We start from the raw sequence: 20,787 nt of genomic DNA, 5'->3' as shown, positions 1-20,787 counted from the left end.
TTTGTATTATATTAATAAAGTTTGACCGACTGACTTATCTGTTTTGTTGACGTTCCCTTTAGCACAGCTCCATCTAGTGGATGCATAACGCAACACCAGCCACTAGAGTCGTTTATATTCTATGCGCCTGATAATGCGGTGCGCCCTGTATATGAAGAAAATAGGCCATTTATTGAGGGTGCGCCTTATAATCTGATTCACCTTATAGTGCGGAAAAATCCATCCGTCCATCTTAGCAGCCCCAATTTACGTCAATTATCCAATTAGTGTAGTCCCCAGTTGCATGTCTTTGGACTGTGGGAGGAAGTCGAATTCCCCGGACAGAACCCATGCAGGCGAAGGGAGAACACGCAAACTCCACACAGAGCGATCCCGTGCCCGAGCCCGGGCTCGAACCCAGAACCTTCTTACTGTGAGGTAACAGTGTTAACCACTGCACCACCATGCCACCTCTTTTTCCAAAATATAAAACATCTAAATAGAGGGAGTAAGTTCTATCTTGTGGACACAGATGAATTAAATTGAGGGAATGAGTCTTCAAAAAAACTATGTTAAGCATGTTTTAAAGTATGGAAAAAAAAGGACTAATCTGAGTATGGAATGTCACTGGTGTCACTGTCTTTAGTGATATCCAGTTTTCAGTGTCTGGCCTAAAACCTTTACCCTAGGTAGAGGAAGAAAAAAAATTTACAAACAGGTAAACTCTATAATTTACTAAGAAATGTGTTCAAGAACCTGGGGGTCACAAGGCTCAGAGGTAGAATGGCTAGCAACTGAAGGGTCGCTGGTTCGATCCTTACTTCCCTGGTGACCATGTCCAGGGTATACTCTGCCTCTCGCTGATTGTCAGCTGAAATAGGCTCCAGCTGACTGGATGGAGAGTTCAGGAACCTTTTTTCGTAAAATGCCATTTAATAGATTTAGCTTTCTATATCCTTGACCATATCAAAACTTTATTGATGGAATGATCCGCTACAGTTTTTAAACTTTGTAGATTTTGACCAACAAATTATCATCACGTTTATTTTCATTTCCTATCTTATCTTATTGCGTCTGCTCCTAGCATGACAGTGACATCTCCGCCTTCACCTATGAAAAGACCCTAGTGATGGAGCAGAGGTCTCAAATGCTCAAACAGATGCAGCTGTCCCGCACGGAGAGGGAGAGAGAGGTACAGTTTTACTCACATAATAGCAAATGTCATGCACTGAAAAACTACAATAATAGACCAATGAATTTGATATGACTTGTTTTCAAGGGTTAAACATCAACTAGGTGTTTTGAGAGGAGTAGACTGAAACTGAAAAATGATAATTGTCTGTGGCCTCCCTCCTTGCCACCTACTGTACTATTGTTGAACTTGTGCTCCTCTGGTGACCTAATGCTTGCATTATGATGGGACAACACGGTCAGATTTAGAGCATCATGGATGTTTTGCTTGGCTCCATAAAGAGGAGGAAGTCATCAGGTGTTGAAACCTTCTCCTTCAACATCATCCTGCATGCTTCCAAGATGTACATACCAAAGGCTGAGGTAGTCACAACAACCAGATGGCACACTGTAGCTCCCCATTTTCACACATTCTATTCTTTCTTGCCATCATAATCATCTATGTCATTCATTCCTTCCATTCACCCTGCTGTAGATGTTGCCAGATAGTCAGAGAGAATCAAACTGATACCTTCCTTAGTATACTGAAGTCCCCGCAGTTGGCTGCATTTGGGGTTTCAGATCATTAAGGGTAAAAGGGTTTATACTCACTCTGCAGTAAAAATAAGATAATGGATTTTTCTTGACATGTATAGGGATGAATGATACAGTATGTGTGATCCAAACAAGCATTTCCTGTACATCTATGTACAGAGTCTTCCAGTTGGGAGTCTCTCCCAACCTCTTTGGAATGTGGAGTTTTTGGTTCGTTAGCACCCCTGCTAATGTTAAATTCAGTGAATTGTGTTTTAATGTACAAGGTCAACATTACAATTTGTTTTGTTGGATCAAGAATAACTCCACAGCATCTGCTTTGTTATCCAAACATGTTAACATCTATCACCTTCATTATAAGCAAAATACACTGCTCAAAAAAATAAAAGAAACACTAAAATAACACATCCTAGATCTGAATGAATGACATATTCTTATTAAATACTTTGTTTTTTTACATAGTTGAATGTGCTGACAACAAAATCACACAAAAATTATCAATGGAAATCAAATTTATTAACCCATGGATGTCGGGATTTGGAGTCACACTCAAAATTAAAGTGGAAAGACACATTACAGGCTGATCCAACTTTGATGTAATGTCCTTAAAACAAGTCAAAATGAGGCTCAGTAGTGTATGTGGCATTCACGTGCCTGTGTGACCTCCCGACAACACCTGGGCATGCTCCTGATGAGGTGGCAGATGGTCTCCTAAGGGATCTTCTCCCAGACCTGGAATAAAGCATCCGCCAACTCCTGGACAGTCTGTGGTGCAACATGGCGTTGGTAGATGGAGCGAGACATGATGTCCCAGATGTACTCAATTGGATTCAGGTCTGGGGAACAGCGGGCCAGGCCATAACATCAATGCCATCGTCTTGCAGGAACTGCTGACACACTCCAGCCACATCAGGTCTAGCATTGTCTTGCATTAGGAGGAACCCAGGGCCAACCACACCAGCATATGGTCTCACAATGGGTCTGAGGATCTCATCTCGGTACCTAATGGCAGTCAGGCTACCCCTGGCGAGCACATGGAGTCTGGCATCTCCAGACTGTCACATGTGCTCAGTGTTAACCTGCTTTCATCTGTGAAGAGCACAGGGCGCCAGTGGCGAATTTGCCAATCTTGGTGTTCTCTGGCAAATTCCAAACGTCCTGCGTGGTGTAAGCACAACCCCTACCTATGGATGTCAGGCCCTCATACCACCATTATGGAGTCTGTTTTTGACCATACACATGCACATTTGTGGCCTGCTGGAGGTCATTTTGGTGGGCTCTGACAGTGCTCTTCCTGTTCCTCCTTGCACAAAGGCGAAGGTAGCGGTCCTGCTGCTGGTTTGTTGCCCTCCTACGGCCTCCTCCACATCTCCTGATGTACTGGCCTGTCTCCTGGTTGTGCCTCCATGCTCTGGACACTATGCTGACAGACACAGCAAATGTTCTTGCCACGCTTGCATCGATGTACTAGCCTGGATGAGCTGCACTACCTGAGCCACTTGTGTGGGTTGTAGACTCCGTCTCATGCTACCTCTAGAGTGAAAGCACCGCCAGAATTCAAACGTGCCTAAAACATCAGCCAGAAAGCATAGGAACTGAGAAGTGGTCTTTGGTCACCACCTGCAGAACCACTCCTTTATTGGGGGTGTCTTGCTAATTGCCTATAATTTCCACCTGTTTTCTATTCCATTCCATTTGCACAACAGCATGTGAAATTGATTGTCAATCAGTGTTGCTTCCAAAGTGGACAGTTTGATTTCACAGAAGTGTGACTGACTTGGAAGTTACATTGTGTTGTTTAAGTGTTTCCTTTATTTTTTTGAGCAGTGTATAAAGAACTAGGTAACAGGAATGAAACAGGACCACTGGTGCTATACTTTAATGGGTGACTGTGTTAATTGAATGAAGACTCAGCAAAATAAGTTGTGGTACTTGTGACCATGTTACCCTGAATTTGATGACAGATGCAATACTGTGACCTGCAGTAATTAAAAAAGTACAACTATCCTTAACTTAAGTAACAATAACACAAACTGAAAATTCCTCGATTAAAAATCTTGCATTTAAAATTCTGTCAAATATTGAAGTAAATTTACTTTTCTTTACTTTACTTAAGGCCGTAGTTGGAGAGGAGACAGAAATTTCTACAGCCAATATCTGTATTGTGTTGCAGAGATGCCTGTGTAGGAACCCTGGTTTTAAAAAAGTCAATAGTATAGGGGCTAATGGATAGCCAAACCTGCTGCTGAGCCAGGGGAGCAGCCCTTCATCAGTCCAAATCTGCCAGTCATGTCTGATGTTGGCCAAGACTGAAGGTGTGTTAACACCAAACGCGACGAGTTTACATGTAAAATCTATGTCGAGATGTGATTAGACGCAAATTTGTGTGTATACTCACCAGGCGACGAAATAACATGATGCAAATTTCGTGTATTCATGTCTTTACGCAAGTTGAAAATATTCAACTTGAGAAAAAAATGTATGTGACATTGTGTTGAGAGAGCCTATCAGTGTTTACATCCCTTGGCGTCAGTGAAGTCCAGTCAGTGGTCCTGGCACCTGTAGTTGGGGTCTGTCTGTGATATCCTGGGACCGATCCTTGTCAACAGGTCATAGAACTGGGCCTCGTCAGCCTGAAGTACCAGTGGAAGCGACCGTAGTCCAGACACAGTTCCTTGAGAAAGCTGTGAAATTCACCCAGCTGTGTGGTCCTCCGGATTATGCCATGGATCCAGATACAGCAGCGTTTGGTTTTCCGCCGTATCTGGGAGTTCCACAACAGATACAAGCCAGCAACGGTTGTTAGGTCAGCCATGGTTGATGATGGAAAGACATGGCGTTAAACAAACTCTCATCGCGGGGGAAAAAAGTTCACGTGAATGACGCAAATAAAAACATACTATCCAGCGATCAAATTCACGCAAATATTTTTGCGTCATGTTTGATGTGAACACGCCTTGATGGAACCACCACTTCCTGCTCCAAACAGGTGTGATAGATAACGTAGTGCAGCAGTTAAGGGCATTGTTCTCATGGATGACCAGCTGAGGGAGGTGTCGGAACACTAGGTAATTGGGTGCACCAAGAGACAGGGTTACAGGCTGCCACACACCACAATGCCCACTCCAGTTCCTGGTTGTCTCTCACTATCTGTTTGTTGGATTGGTTTACAACCTGACAAGAGGCTGGCCGTGGCCCTACCTGGGAAGAGGACTGGGGACCTCATTAGGAAAATGTCAGTGGTAACACCATGTAACCGCAAAACATGATTGACTAAGCTATTAGTCTGAGTAGCTGTGGGCTGTGAAGCAATTTGAGAACCGATCAATTAAGTGAGAATGACTTAAATACCTTCTGAAGGAAGTCATCTGCAACCAAGGCCACTGGGGAATGGAGATGGGATGCAGGAGACCAGATTGGGATTTATGGGATGATTTTCCTCAGGCACAGATGGAGTAGGCATTAAGAAACAGATAAGTATCTGGAGACATGGAAAGAAAGGCTGTAGGACACTGAATCTGACCAACGAAGGAATATAAAGACAGCTAACAGGAACATTCTCAGGAATGGGCTCATTCAGCCAGCATCATGAGTAATCACCTCTATTTCCAACACCAGAGCAGCTACAGTAGCCACGTGTACATGCAGACTTTTTCTTCATTCCGATTGAAATTATTCCGATTGAAGAGTTCAGGTCAACTGTTTACATGTGACGTGATCTATTCCGATCTGGTGTTTACATGTGCCACTTCATCTAATCGGAACAGCCGTTTCATGGCTGTGTGTCACGTGCAGAGCGATGTAAACATCACGTGACTGAACTTCGGTCGATGCCGGCATCGTTGAGTTTTTTGTGGACTTTTTTGAACAGTTCAGAATTTCTTGTTTTCCTACTGTCTAAGCGTGCGATAATGTTCAGATCTTTGAGAGTTTGTATTAAAAATAAACTCTCCCCCGCAGACCAGTTCTGCATGCACTGCTGCTTGGAAGCCGCCATTTTTATCAAGTGAGGAAACGTCACTGCGCATTTATGTCAAGACAGAGCATGCGCAGAAAGAACACAGCCTGACAGCATTCCATTTCACCATTTACATGATAAGATTTCACATCTGATCGGTTTGGGAAAAGGAATATTCTACCCCTGTGAAACCGAATGAAATTCCATTCGGTTTAGGCCTCTTTATTCGGATTGAGGTGTTTATATGGAACATTTTTATTTGGTTTGGGCTTCTAATCCAATTCTAATTGGAATATTAGACTCCATGTAAACCCAGCTAATGTGTGTGTGTGTGTGTGTGGGGGGGTAGTCTTGGGCATTAATGTGTGTGCGGCAAGAGGAAGCGGTGAAGCGGCGGGTGGGGCGCAGGTATGCCAGGTCCTTCCATCAGTCCAAATGCTGAAGGGCCGAAGGCATAGGCTGTTCCCGTCAACCAGTGCCTTCGCTCCTCTAAAGTAAGGACCACAACAAACACTTCCCACTTGCCCACATTGTAACTGCTCAGCCAAGCAACAGTCCACATGAAAAGAAAGTACAGGTGTGAAGTTTGTTATCCATTGGTGAATATTGAGAAAGAAATGCTCCAACTCCAGTGTCTGAGGCATCCTCATCTATGAAAACTGCAGCAAGGGATATGGGTGCAAGAGGATGGAAACAGAGATAAACAGCTGTTGTAATTGGTGAAAGCTGGATCAGCTTCAGGAGTCCAGAATAAAGAAGAGGAGGTAGAGGTGAGTGGTCAGAGGTTATGAGGCAATCTGCCGGTAGAAGTTTGCAAACCTGAAGAAATGTTGGAGCTGTTTCCTGGTAGATAGAGTAGGCCACTTGATGACAACTGAAATCTTGGCCAGGTCTCACCTCTCCTTACGAAGCCCAGAAACTGCTCATTGAGACGTGAAATTAATTATTTATTGTGCCAGATAGGGACGAATTTGATCTAAGGTTTCAAAATTTGATGGAACAATCTTGAAAATGTCATTATTCCGGAGGTAAATTTTGATAATGACAAAATAAATTCTCAATATTGTTCTGAGAAACAGTTTAATGAACTTAATCTGGAGTTCTTTTCAAACATGCATATTAACAGTAGATGCCTCCATATAAATTATGTTCAAATGAAAAATTATCTAAAGACATTAAAACATTCATTTCAAATTATTGCAATAAGTGAGACTTGGTTAACAAATGAAAAGCATGCTGATATTGTGTTAGAAGGATATGAAATCTATAGGGTAAAATGCATTAATAAGAGCTGCCTATGCCTATGATGTATTTTTGTCCACTCTCAGAGTTTTACAATAAACATTGTCCTATTAGGAAGTGATGGGTGAAAGATGAATAAAATGGAAAGCCATGGATGACTAAAAGTCTAAAAAAAAGGCATGTAAAAAGAAAAACTCACGATATACAAAACATTTACAATTGAGAAGCTGTGAAAGTGAAGAGAAATACAAGCTGTATAAGAATAAACTGACTGACATCAAGATTACAGATGAAGGACTATTATAATAAACAATTAGAAGATAGTAAAAATAATATTCAAAGGACTTGGAAAGTGAAAAAACTTATCATTCAGAATAGGCATTATAAATCTGAATTACCAAGCTCTTTTGTCGATAGCTGGTTCTATTGTGAAAAATTTTTGAACAGATTTTAATGCCTATTTTGTGTGTGTTGGCTTAACTTTGACAAACAAAATTGTTGTGTCTGGTGATGAAAACCCCTGATCCCTTCAGCTTGCATATAGGAGAGGGTGGGGTGTACATGATGCAGTTCTTATTTGTGGACTTACTGCCTGTGTTTAACACCAACCAGCCACACCTGTTGGTGGATAGGCTTCTTAACAATTTTGGTTTTTACTTCAGACTCGCCGGCTGGATTCTGGACTTCCTCTTTAAAAGATCTCAGAGGGTGAGGGTGAATGGGTATATGTCAAGAGTGATGTCTTCATCCACTGGCTCACCTCAAGGGTGTGTCCTCTCATCACTCCTTTACCTCTTATATATATATCTATGACCATAGGAGTCAGTTTTCAAACAGACACATTTTGAAGTTTGAAGACAACAGTGATTGTTAGTCTCCTCCATGATAATGAATCTGGCCATGGCACTGAGATTGACTACATTTTAAACTAGTGCAAACATTTGTTTCTTAGCCTCAGTGTATCTAAAGCCCCTTTCACACTGCACCAAAAACGTGGGTCAACATGGGTTTTTCAGCACTCTGAAAGGGTCGACTCACCATTTTGACCTGTGTCGACTGACTCAAGCAACCCAGGTGTTAAGCGGCTCAGCTAAGCTCTGCTCGGCTCGCCTGCAAAGTGAAAAAGGCAACCTGCGTCATCTCAGGTTTCACGCGACCTTCCTGTTGCATCCTGATTTTGTCACTCTGCCGCCTGTCAGGCTTCACCTGTAGCTTCTTCAGCTCCCTTTCAGACTAGCCAAAAACTCCATCCTCCTTCGCTGCATTAGCACTCGGTCATTTTCCAATCTGCGACAAGTTTGTATGCTTTTTAAAAGAGACAACATTGCAACACACGCAACGACAATGCTAACGTTAGACTCTGCGACGTCCACGTTGTTGTTTGTTTACCTCTTAGTGTTCTGCGCACGATTACATGAAATGATGACGTGGTCAGCGCGATAACATACGAGAGAGAAAAACACAGGCACGCAGCCCTCACAGCAGGAGTTCAGACCTGGGTCTGTGGAAGCTTGAATGCACCCTAATGCCGAGGAAACGCAGGTCCAAAAACCCGCATTGACCCACATTTTTCAGTGTGAAAAGGGTATTAGACAAAGGACATGTGCATCAACTTTACATGCAATGCTCCTGCAACTCAGTGCCCTGTTATTGATGCCCAAAAGGTAGACTCTGTTGTTAAATACAAATATGTGGGTTCCACCATTGATAATATGCTCACCTTCCAAGGATAACACAGAAATAATTTGCAAAAACAGCCAACAGCAACTTTTCTGCAAAGAAACTTGCCAAATTTCTCATTGACAAAACCTTGATGACCCATTTTTACAAATCCTACATTGAATCAGTTTTGACATTTTCTTTTATCTGTTGGTTTGGCAGTGTGAACGCTAATAAACTGGCATGCTTTTTCAAAAATAGTTACCATCAGTAGCAAAATCATTGGTGTCTAGCAGAGTAATCTGTCTGTATCGTATAATAGGCAAGTGGTGAAGGAGGCTAATTCTATTCTTTTAGAATTTCACTCTTCAGTCGGAGTTTGAGTCCCTCCCCCTCTGGGTGTTTAAGATTCCCCTGAGTTAAGTCCAACAGATACAAACATGCATACATTCCCTCAGCCATCACCCTCCTTAATGCAGAGAAATGGAGGTGACTTATAGCCCCATATAGGGGCACATATCTATTTATTTATTTATTCAGATTCAGAAAACTTTATTTATTTCCGTGGGGAGCAATTAAGGGAGTTACTGCTGGTTTTGTATTACATTGTGGATAATGTTGTTCTTTCATAAGATTTGATTCAGTTGTAAATTTCAAATTTAAATTTTTATTTATGAAGATGGCAGGACGGTTGTTTTGCTGTTCTTGTGACTGCATTTTGATGACCACAACAGTGTGCCTCCTTGTGTGTGTGTGTGTGTGTGTGTTTTAATTTCACTGCAGCTTTGATGTTGTGCCCATCATCAATGTAGGGCTGTTGTACCTCTTCTAGTGTCTGTTACCATGCTGCAGCCTAATTTGCCCTCTCAGGGACAATAAAGTTTAACTTTAACTTTAAAAAGACCTGTTTAGTAATCTGATAATTGATAATATCAATTCTGTGTTCTATGTCCACAGTTCCTTTGTGGGATAAATAAAACTGATGTTAATCGAATTTGTAAGAAAATTCAAAAACAAAAGATCGACTGATATAAATTTAGGTGATATGGTTATCATTAAAGAAGTTATTGTGTCTATAGTAACACATGTGAGCTACATACTGTATGCAGTCAGTCTTTTCGAAAGTAAGTTTTTCCTATCAGTATGAAATTATCAAAGGTAATACCAATTTTTAAAAATGGTGATAAGCATTGTATTGAGAATTACAGAGCCATATCCTTTCATCCTCAGTTTTCAAAACTCCAGGAAAAACTATTTTTTAAACAATCCAATCTTTTTATTGATAGATACAAATTTCTAAGTGAACACCAATATGGATTCAGAGAAAACAGAACTATGACTTATGCAGTAATGGAGATGGTTGAATAAATAACAAAAGTGATAGAAAATAATGAGTACTCTATTGGGATGTATAATGACTTAAAGAAGGCTTTTGACACCATAGATCACAGTCAGTTATTGAGGCGATCGAAAAGTACAGGATATGAGGTGCAGCTTACTCTTGGCTGAAAGGTTACTTGGGAAATAGGCATCAGTGTGTGGAAATAAATAATATAGGTCAGGACCAAGGACTGTGATTGGACCAAAACTTTTAATACTTTATTTTAACGCTGTATGTAATGTTAGAGAATTGTTAAAATTATCATTTTTGCAGATGACACAAATGTATTTTGCTTTGGGAATAATTTACAGGAACTTGCATTGTCTTTTGAAGAGGAACTAGGAACACTGTAAATTTGGTTTGATGTCAATAAATTGTCTCTTAATATTAAGAAAAATAAATTTATGGCATTTGGAAATCGAAAGGAAATAGAGGGACATATTGAATTAAAGATTGGTTATGAACAAATCAAAAGTTTTTTTGAGACAAAATTTCAAGGGGTTGTGACTGATCATAAATTGACATGGAAACAACACATTGATGATGTTAGAGGTAAACTCTCAAAGTCAATAGCAATCCCATATAAATCTAGGGAAATACTAAATTAAGAGGCCTTGCATTTTATTTATTGTTCACTTATACTTCTTTGTATGTCTAACTGTGTAGAACTGTGGGGGTCAACTTTAAATTATTTATAAATTCAATACCTTCAATTTCAATTTGAGGGACTTGAGGTTTTTTTTTTTGTGAACTGGAAAAGAATCAGCATATTGCTGTGATCTGAAGTTGATGCTGTTGCATTTTATGACCTTTTTTTTCCAGGCCCAGCTGATTCATGATCGCAACACAGCATCTCACTCTACAACAACTGACAAAGCCTCAGGTGGTGTCCCAGATCATGTCCACATGACCTGGACTAAAGACAAGCTAGTGAATGAGAGAAACCGAAACAGAGAAGGCATGGGAGTTAAAGACATGTTTAATATGAAACCGTAAGTAGATGCAACTCTGCATTTCCTGTTTTGTTTTAGAAGAAAGAACTTTTTTCTCATATTCAAATGATTACTAAAAAATAAAAATATTTTGAACATGCATTTAATTCACTTGTGTTATCATCTTGTATGCATAGATGGTGCTGGTTCTATGCTACAACCATGACATGTGATTATCTGTCCATCCATCCATTTTCTACCACTTATCCTGTTAGGGGTCACGGGGAGGGGGGGGCGACTGGAGCTTATCTCAGCAGCCCTCGGGCAAGAGGCAGGGTTCACACTGGACGGGTCACCAGTCCATCACAGGCCAACACAAATAGCCAGACAACACTCACAGCCATGCCTACAGTCAAGTTAGAGTATTCAATTAGCGTACTCCCCACTTGCATGTCTTTGGACTATGGGAGGAAGCTGGAGTACCCAGAGAGAACTAACGGAGGCACAGGGAGAACATGCAACCTCAACACAGACAGACCCTGTGGTCAAGCCAGGCTGGAACCTGGAACCTTCTTGCTGTGAGGCGACAGCCCTGTTTTGTCAGCTAATTTTAACTTTTACCCAGAAAGTTCAAAATAAGTTGATATTAAAAGTGAAGATATTTTTTGGTATTTTTAGAGCACACTCCCTTCATTGTACCAGCTTTATGCAAAAAACAGTAATCTCGGCAAAAATCCAATAATGCAGCCACAATTCCCTCATTCCTCTGTATTATTGCAGTTTTCAGATTTACCTTCTCCTTGCTTTTTTGTAATACTATTCATTAATTGTGTGTGATAACAAATGTGCCATTTTTCACAGACCTAATTCCGCTATGTTTGGACAAAAAAACCTCATGATGATACAGTGAAATACTCTTGGTAGTTAACTGTGGCAGAGAGAAATAGTTTACATCAATGCATTAACGTTGGTTGTATTGTTTTGCTCCCTTCCTCTAGTGAGTGGGAAAATCTGTAAGTGAGTTTACCTTTGACTTTGTTTGCCTGCATGTGCATGAGCTCTCTCTATTTTCATTTGCATGTGTGAAAATCGTCTAATCAGGGTGCATATGTATAAAAATTATATGCTGCTTCTCTCAGGCTCATTAATGTCCTAATCATGTGCTTCTTGTAGAAGTTTTAGTCAGTTGTATACTAAAACCTCCATTCGACTCAATTCTACATGGCGTGATCATTTTAAACTCATTTGATGTTCTCGTTGAATTTAGCAACCAGTCCAACGTGCGAAGGATGCACACAGCTGTGAAACTGAATGAGGTGGTGGTCAAGAATTCTCACGACTCTGAGCTGGTGTTGCTCAACATGCCAGGCCCGCCGAAGAATAAGAAAGGGGATGAAAACTGTATCTTTTATTCAGCTTATTTCATCTAATCTTTTTCTCCCTGCTAAAGTGGTAGGGCCAGATTAATAGAAGAATTGTTTCATCCATCCATCCATCCATCCATCCATTTTCTATACTGCTTCCATTAAGGGTCATGGGGAGGGGGGCTGGAGCCTATCCCAGCTGACATTGGGCAAAAGGTGGGGTACACCCTGGACGGGTAACAGGGCTGTCAAGAGCAATTAGGGGTTCAGTATCTTGCTCAAGGATACTTCGACATGGTCATTGGGGTAAGGGTGGATCGAACAAGTGACCCTTCGGTTGCTAGATGGCCACTCTACCTCTGAGCCTTGCCGCTCCTGAATTGTTTCATGTGTCAGGAAATATTTCACAGAGCTTTATGAAAATAAATTCATATCGTGGAGGAAGTCTGCACTCTCCACATACATGACTGTGTTATGAATTCATACATTTTAATTGCTGTATATTTGGGAAGTACTCAGAAATAGGGGTCTTGAGCTCAAAGATAGCTGTTTCCCTTCTCACCACTCCTTAACAACTTGTATTACCTTTTTGTGATGCAAGAATGCAGAAAAGCCAGGGAACCCTGAGAGGGTGAGGAGTGTCATATGCAAAGCAACATTATTTGTATATTTGGCAGAAGTTGACTTCCTTGCTGCGTCCTCATGGCTGCTATTAGCCTGTGGGATCTCAAGGTAGTTGAAGCTGCTCTGGATGTCACCTATATTTTGTTGTGGTAGGTTGACCCCTTCAGTTCTGATCATCTTGCCTTTCCTTGATACCATCCTGCCACATTTATTCACTTTGAATGGCATCCCTATGTCGTTGCTGTAGATCCTGGTGGCGTGGATTAGTGAGTTAATTTCTCACTCATTCCTGGCATACAGCTTGATGTCATCCATGTTGAGCAGGTGGTTGATTGTTGCCTTGCTTCAGAATCAGAATCCATAACCACTCTATTTGATGATCTGATGGAGGAGGTTCAGGCATATGTACAACAGGAGTAGTGACAGTTCATCTCCTTGGTATATGCTGCATTGGATGTTAACTTGGGTTATTGGCTTTGAGTTGGTCATCTTTCACATCCCCATTGAGTTTGTGATGAAGGCTCTCAGTTTACTATTGATGTTGTGTAGCTCCAGACATTCTAGTATCTATGGGTGTGGTGCTGAGTCGTAGGCTTTCTTGTAATTAATCCAGGTGGTGCACAGGTTGGTCTGGCTGGTCCTACAGTCTTGGGCGACTGCTTTGTCAACCAGTAGCTGGTACTTGGCTCCTCGGTTGATAGTGCCAATTCCTTTCTGAGCCCCTTCATGTGTTGACCCATGTGCTTGCTTATCTTAGCCGCTATGATACCTGACAGGAGCTTCTGTGTTGTGGAGAGGCAGGTTATTGGTCGGTAGTTGGATGGGATGGGTCCCTTCTGGGTGTCCTTCATGATCAGGACTGTCCTACCCTGGGTTAGCCACTCTGGGTGCGTCCCATCCCGTAGCAGCTGGTTTATCTGTGCTGTTTTGCATTCATGGAGTGCAATTAGCTTTTTCAGCCAGTACAGTGATTAAGTCAACAGACTTGTACATGGAGGACGGGGTTTGAATCCTGACCATGGCAAAGGAGACATCCAGTAAGGGTCTTGAGGCAAGAGCCCTAATGCTACACTGGCCTACCTCAGAGTGCAAGGTCCGCGTCAGTTGCTAGGGAACCAGGGCAATCTGATGAGAAATGGGATACTGGAACAAGACATACTTTGACGGGGGGCGGAAAATATGGAATTGTTGGAATGCTATAATACAAGCAATCCCAGAGAGGATACATGCACAGAATGTGGGACCTATGGACACTTGGCAAGCCGCAATCTAGGCTAACAAAGAAACCACTGTTCGCCCAGTGTTCCAATGTTCATAACCGGAAACTACTGTCACATGAGATTAATCAGGGACAACAACAATACTATAGTGAGGGGGAGCCAGTATGACAGGTCAGCGGGGGATTTCATCATCACCCCCACCAACTGAGGTTGGGTACCAAGTCCCACTTGATACAAACAGCTTCAAGAGCTATACAAGACCTGCTGGCCTAAGAAGGAAGATCATGAACCAACAAGAATCCTAGAACCTCTGACAAACCAAAGCTGAGTTGTCAAGTACCCTCAGACGATCTACTTGTGGATGTAAATGCTGTGCTGAAAACAATACTGAAGGCAACCATCACAGATACCAACAAGCTGATACAGAGAATGGCAGCAGTAAAACTGGAGATGCTAGGGTACAAGCAAGACATGGACATGGAGCACAAGAAACAATACCCTCCATGGAAGATAAGGCCAAAATAAAGGCAACAAAGAGAGAAATTTGCCAGCTAGCAGAGCTGCAGCAGGAAAACCTGACGAACAAAGGCGTTCCCCAGAAATACACAAAGCTATCCATACCAGAGACACTTGAAACTGCCAAACAAAGGCTAACAGCTCTGGCCACCCAACGGAAGAGATACATCAAAGAGGTAGAGGCTATGAGAATAATCAAGATGTTCTCCACTGACCCAGCCAAAGTGTACTCTCAGTGGCAGGGGAATAAAAACCAACTAGGCCCACCAAGATCTGAGATGGAAAAGTACTGGAAAGGCATATGGGAAAGAGAAGCATCATGCAACACAATGCACAATGGCTTGTGGACAATGGCTAGTGGACCTGAGAACTGACCACAGAAACCTCCCAGAACAAGAACCAATACACATCTCAATGGCAGACATCCAAGACAAAGTGTCAAAGATGAAGAGCTGGACAGCACCAGGCCCTGATATGATCCACACATACTGGCTGAAGAACCTAACTAACTACCTAACTCAGGCTAAGATAGGTAAGCACATGGGTCAATACATAAACAGGGCTCAGAAAGGAATTGGCACTAACAACAGAGGAGCCAAGCACCAGCTACTGATTGACAGAGCAGTTGCCATAGACTGTAAGAGCAGACAGACCAACCTATGCACAGCCTGGATTGATGATCAAGAAAGCCTATGACTCAATGCCACACACATAGAGACTACAATGCCCGGAACTGTACAACATCAACAGTAAACTGAGAGTCTTCATCAGAAACTCAATGGGGATGTGTAAGATGACCCTAAAGGCCAACTCAAAGCCAATAGCCCAACATCGATGCAGCATATACCAAGAAGATGCACTGTCACCACTGCTGTTCTGCATAGGTCTGAACCCCCTCAGTCAGATCATTACAAAGAGTGGTTACAGATACCAATTCCGAATCAGCCACCTGCTTTATTTAGATGACATCAAGCTGTACGCCAGGAAAGAGCAAGAAATTGACTCACTGATCCACACCACTAGGATCTACAGCAACGACATAGGGATGTCATTCGGATTGGACAAATGTGGCCGGGTGGTATGAAGGGGAAGCAAGATGATAAGAACTGAAGGGGTCGACCTACCAGAAGGAAATATAGGTGACAGCCAGAGCAACTATTAGTACCTTGGGATCCCACAGGCTAATGAAAACCACAAGGAGGCCGCAACGAAGTGAACCACTTCCAAATACCTTCAGAGAGTAACCTTTTTCAAACTATACTTAGTCTGTTTGTCTGTTTTGGATAAAAACAAATTTGTAATGTATACACAGCAGATGTTGGAAAGTTGGAAAGTAAAAAGTAGACGGATGGCCCCGGGTGTGTGGTTTCAGAGTGGTGCAAGGTATGAGGTGTTCCAGTTAGAGAACAGGCAGCTTGACTTCCCAGGTTTGGTCTTTATTGCAGGATATAGGTAGGAACAGCTGGTGGATATCTATGGCAGATAGCCCTGGCAGCTAGTAGTGACAGATGGCTGTGGTTCTGGAATATTACAAACAGCAATCATCAGTAATGAACGAATCTTAAGCACAACCACTATTAACAGCACTCATACTGAAGAAAAGTAATGTAAATAACATTAACGGACGTGTAAATAATTAGCAACTTGAGGGGCTAATGGCTAAATCTATTGTCTGTTAGATAGTTATCGTAAATTCCAGACGATAGAGCGCACCGTTTTATAAGCCGCAGATGCTTATTTTAGGGAAAAAATCAACTTTGTACATGTATAAGCCGCACCGGTAAGTAAGCCGCGGTGCACGGCGGAAACACCTCGGCCGCCCGTTCTCGTGTGTTGACCCAGTCTTCCAGAGTGTTTTCAAGTCCGGGCCATCTGCTATTATGACCTCTGAAAGCTTTTGTCGTCTTTTTGAATTGGGTCAGTTCGTCATGTTGCCAACTCCAGCGTCTCACCATCGATTAGTTTATGCCAAACTGACGTGCTGCAGCTCTATTTCCATCTTTAACCGCCAGATTGATTGCCTTTAACTTGAAAGCTGCATCATAAGCATTCCTTCTTCTGCTCTCCATCTTGAGGGTGAAAATATCGTGTGATGCTCTTTTTACACTGCACCGCGGCATGGACTGGACGCTCCAAGTACAGTACTTAGACAAATTACCATAACATTTGGCCAGGAATTTCCCTAAGTACGGTACTTGGAGCTGCCATCAGGAACAATAGGGAATTACTGCCCGCTGCCGCTGCCCGCCACACCCCAGGGTGAAGGTAAAATCCTCGTATAAGACGCACCGGAGTATAAACCGCGGGGCATGAAGCGTCAAAAAAAGTCGCGGCTTATAGTCCAGAATTTACGGTACTTATATGCCTCAACAATGAACCGGTAACTATAAACAGTGAATAATCACACTCTGTATTAAGTAAACACAAAACCACTCACCTTTGGTGATTTACACACAGCAATGAAAGAAATTACTGGCCTCTGCTGCTAACATTAGGATAATCCTATCAGTCGAATGTTACTTAATAATTTTAATTAACCAGCTCAACAGTTCTAAGAGAGTTCTTAAAATCAGCTTTATAGGCAACTTTTTAAAAGAGAACACAACCAAGAGCTACGTCATCTGATCAGTTGGACTCAAGCAATGCCATTGATGATCAGATGAAAGAAAAAGTAATATTGAGGTCTGGACCTTTATTGTCATCAATCATAGAAATGGACATGGCTTTTAGGTAGAATCTGCTATGACCTTAGTTTTATAATTGCTTTTTTTATCATGCCCCAGTATTGTATTCCTTAACTCGAGTGTGTCTCTCAGATATGGAATTTCTTGAAGTTCTAATGGAAGGTCTAGACAGAGTCCTTCTGGTTCGTGGAGGAGGTAGGGAGGTCATTACCATCTACTCCTAATCTCAAGAGGTACCTAATGATTTGAAGGGGAACTGGAAGAGGAAATTGGTCACATCATGGAAGTAAAGACAACACTATGATTTCAAGCTGGGATAGACACGATGATGATGGATAGAGGAAGAACAGAGCAACACCTCAGAGACTATCAGGGGGAAAGAAGCAAAGGTGTCTCATCATGTTTCGGAGTGGGAGCTCATTGCATCATCCACTGTCTACTGCAGGATGACAATTGTGTGACTTCACTTCAAAGATATTATTTCCTCAGGTTAATTGTGTTTTCTGAAAGACATCATTTCAATTGAACTTCTTTACAGCATCTCATGAAACTAACTGCAGCTTTTTGTAACAAGTGATCAGATGACACTCACTGGTTTCAACAAGTAATGCTGTTTAAAGTGTCATAATTCATGTCTGTGCTGACTTTGGAATCACGGGGTGAGTGATCATTTGTCTTAGACATTACATTTTTTACATATGTTTGTCTCATACTATCACTTTATCTAAAGTTAAATCTGAAGTTATGTGTAGTACCATCAATTTAAAGGACGTTTAAGGGAAAGATGATGATATTGAGTGCCATCAATTGTCAAGTTGACTACTGCTACTTCACTGTTTTTGCAGCTGTAGAAAACAACAGTGTGCCACGTTGGATGAAAAAAAATAACAAAACATGTAATAGAGAAAATTGTGAGGCTTTTAAACCCTGCAAACATGCAAAAAGAAATTATAATAAAAAGAGTATTTCGGAGTCAAAAACATAAAGCACCACATCAACCCTAACATCCCTTTTTTGGCCACTATATCCTTTTTTTGAGTGGGTGGTTAGAACTGGTTTATCTGTGTTCTCATTCTTATAAATAAATTAAATGGGGTACCTGATTAACTTTTCTTAAATATATATGCACACACACACATACACATATATATATATATATATATATATATATATGTGTATGTGTGTGTTTGTATGTATATAGTACATGTATTTGGCGCTGCCGATTTCGATATTAAATTAAAATAAAATAAAATAATTCTGATAACTGATATATCGACTGTGTAATTTTTTTTATACTTTTCATACAAAAAAGACAAAATACCTGCTTTTGATGGCTGAACTATAGTTCCAAACACTTTTCATGAAGTTTTGAATTGAAGGGCAACACCCACTATCATCTCAGTAAGCATAAAGCAGTGTCTCTGAAAGTGTTAACATTTACAAAGTAGTATATTTATTGAAGAAGAATTCATGGTCAGGCTGTTATTGCTGTACATAACATTGGACAGTGTGTAATTAATATCGGCCTCTTCTGTTCATCCTTTTAGGTCGGTATGACCCCTGATAATGATTACCGAGATGCTGTGTGTCAGGTAGTAGACATTGACTGCAGGTGGTGGTTGAGCTTGGGGAGCTGCAAAAAACAGTTGTGCCAGTTGTCCCATTGGCTGGGGAGGCACAGCATTCTACACCTCCACCACCATGACGGGGGCTGTGAGTTCACTTTGGTGCTCCTTTATGACCTGAGTGTCTTTTGTTGTTACGACTGCAGCTTGTGATTTTTGCCTTGTTTCTTGAACGAAATTCCATTAGCTCTGGGCCTCGAAACATCTACTCATTGTTGCTGGTTCATAGTATGTTTTCCAAAGCAGGGAACCCACGATACTGTGCTCATATTGGTTGTTTTTTTTTTTGTTTTTTTTTAACCTGTCCTGTTCAGTAGCTGGGGCAAGCAGTATCGATGTTCCTGGTGCCTTGTTGTACTGAAGCAGTTTTACTCTGCAAAGGAGGAATCTGATAAACTCCTCCTTTCGCCATTTGTGTTTAACTTTATTTGGAATGGTATTGGTTCATTGATAAAGCTACCGGACTGAGGCTCAGGAGTGGATAGGAAGAGAGAACAGGGACAGGATAGGGAAGACAAGGGGGGGACACACAAAAACAACAATAGCAGGAAAACAACAAAAAAAAGACAGTAACAACAGAGAGAAAAAAAAAGAAAAAACATTGGTTGGAGAATTTCCAGTGCAGGCTTACCATTTGGTAAGGGGGTACAGAGCTACCCCCCCCAACCGTGCACCCCCATCCCCTCCACCCATCCCCTGTTCTCCCCCTCTCATATAGTTTTAATGTCCCCCAGGGACAGCAGTTTGCCCACAGTCTCTTCCTCAAATGTTGTGATCCAGTTGTTCACACCCTCGTCAATATCAGGCAGCTGGCTAACCAGCCCAGCAAGGTCAAGCATTTACTTCATTATATAATGTCCCTCAGCTCTCTTAATGAATATTGGATATTGTCCATTTGTGTATCAATCAGGTTAGGTTTGGGGCTGTTTTTCTGCAAAGGGACCAGGACGACTGATCCGTGTAAAGGAAAGAATGAATAGGGCCATGTATCATGAGATTTTGAGTGAAAACCTCATTCCATCAGCAAGGGCATTGAAAATGAAACGTGGCTGGGTCTTTTCAGCATGACAATTATCCCAAACATACCGCTCAGGTAATGGAAGAGTGGCTTCGTAAGAAGCATTTCAAGGTCCTGGAGTGGCCTTGCCAAGCTCCAGATCTCAACCCCATAGAAAATCTTTGGAGGGAGTTGAAAGTAGGGTTGGGTACTGAGAACCGGTTCCTGTTTGGAACTGGTACCTAACATCTGGTTCTGGAACTGTTAAGCAGGTTTTTGAATTTGGATTCTTTTTTCGGTTCCGAGTGCCCGCACTAGTTTGTTTTCGAGTCGTGTAGCACTCCGCTGGGCGTTCTCTGTACATCCGCTCGCAAGAATATCAGTCGTTTGAACATGGACCGCAAAAAACACTTGAAAGTCTGGCTTCATTTTAATTTGAAAGAGGACAGAGTAACACGGTGCAACATCTGTGAAAAAACAACTTTTGCCAAAGGAGGATCACCAGAAACCTGACAAACACTTCATCTGCATGGCGTAATGATTAGCGAGTGGACTGTGTTCAACTCGTGGCATCACTCTCCTGCTCCCGTTGCTTCTTCCACTTCTGACAGTCAACCTTCATCATTAGCCAGCAACTCCTCATTCCTAACAGAATCCAGTAGGTGAAAATTATGGTTGTCTCATTCTTAACAAACCTGTTTAAGTGATAGACGACCAATTTTTAAAACTGTGTACATCTGTTTATAGTTGTTGAACACTCACAAAGTGAAGCTAACGTTAGCCAGTCACAACCTGCTACTGCTATGTTAAGCAGCCGGTGACCCCAGCCAGCAGAGTCATACATACATCATATACATAGACATCTGTCTGGGCTGCCGATC

At 41.8% G+C, this 20,787-nt stretch overlaps 1 protein-coding gene and 1 pseudogene across 6 annotated transcripts in view; both read left to right on the top strand.

Annotated features, from left to right (window-relative positions):
* The window catches only part of LOC147260981 (solute carrier family 12 member 7-like), an 88,392-nt gene extending 69,937 nt beyond the window's left edge, over nt 1-18,455 (top strand). For 2 of the 6 annotated variants that reach the window (XM_086205150.1, XM_086205156.1), the window contains 5 exons: nt 1,064-1,171; nt 10,767-10,936; nt 11,875-11,889; nt 12,144-12,277; nt 17,417-18,450. In XM_086205150.1, coding sequence (XP_086061276.1) covers nt 1,064-1,171; nt 10,767-10,936; nt 11,875-11,889; nt 12,144-12,277; nt 17,417-17,508 — 519 coding nt within the window. In that variant the 3' untranslated portion in view covers nt 17,509-18,450. Of the gene's footprint in view, nt 1-1,063; nt 1,172-10,766; nt 10,937-11,874; nt 11,890-12,143; nt 12,278-17,416 lie in introns of all 6 variants that reach the window. The other 4 variants (XM_086205153.1, XM_086205154.1, XM_086205155.1 and 1 more) reach the window with 4 other exon arrangements.
* LOC147260982 (uncharacterized) lies at nt 13,883-15,684 on the top strand (annotated as a pseudogene).
* Nucleotides 18,456-20,787: the final 2,332 nt, after the last annotated feature.

The sequence above is a fragment of the Aulostomus chinensis genome, chromosome 5 (assembly GCF_037954235.1).
Source record: "Aulostomus chinensis isolate RoL2024-O1b breed Wild chromosome 5, RoL_Achi_v1.0, whole genome shotgun sequence".
NCBI classification, from domain to species: domain Eukaryota; kingdom Metazoa; phylum Chordata; class Actinopteri; order Syngnathiformes; family Aulostomidae; genus Aulostomus; species Aulostomus chinensis.
This window is presented reverse-complemented; position numbering and strand designations above follow the sequence as displayed.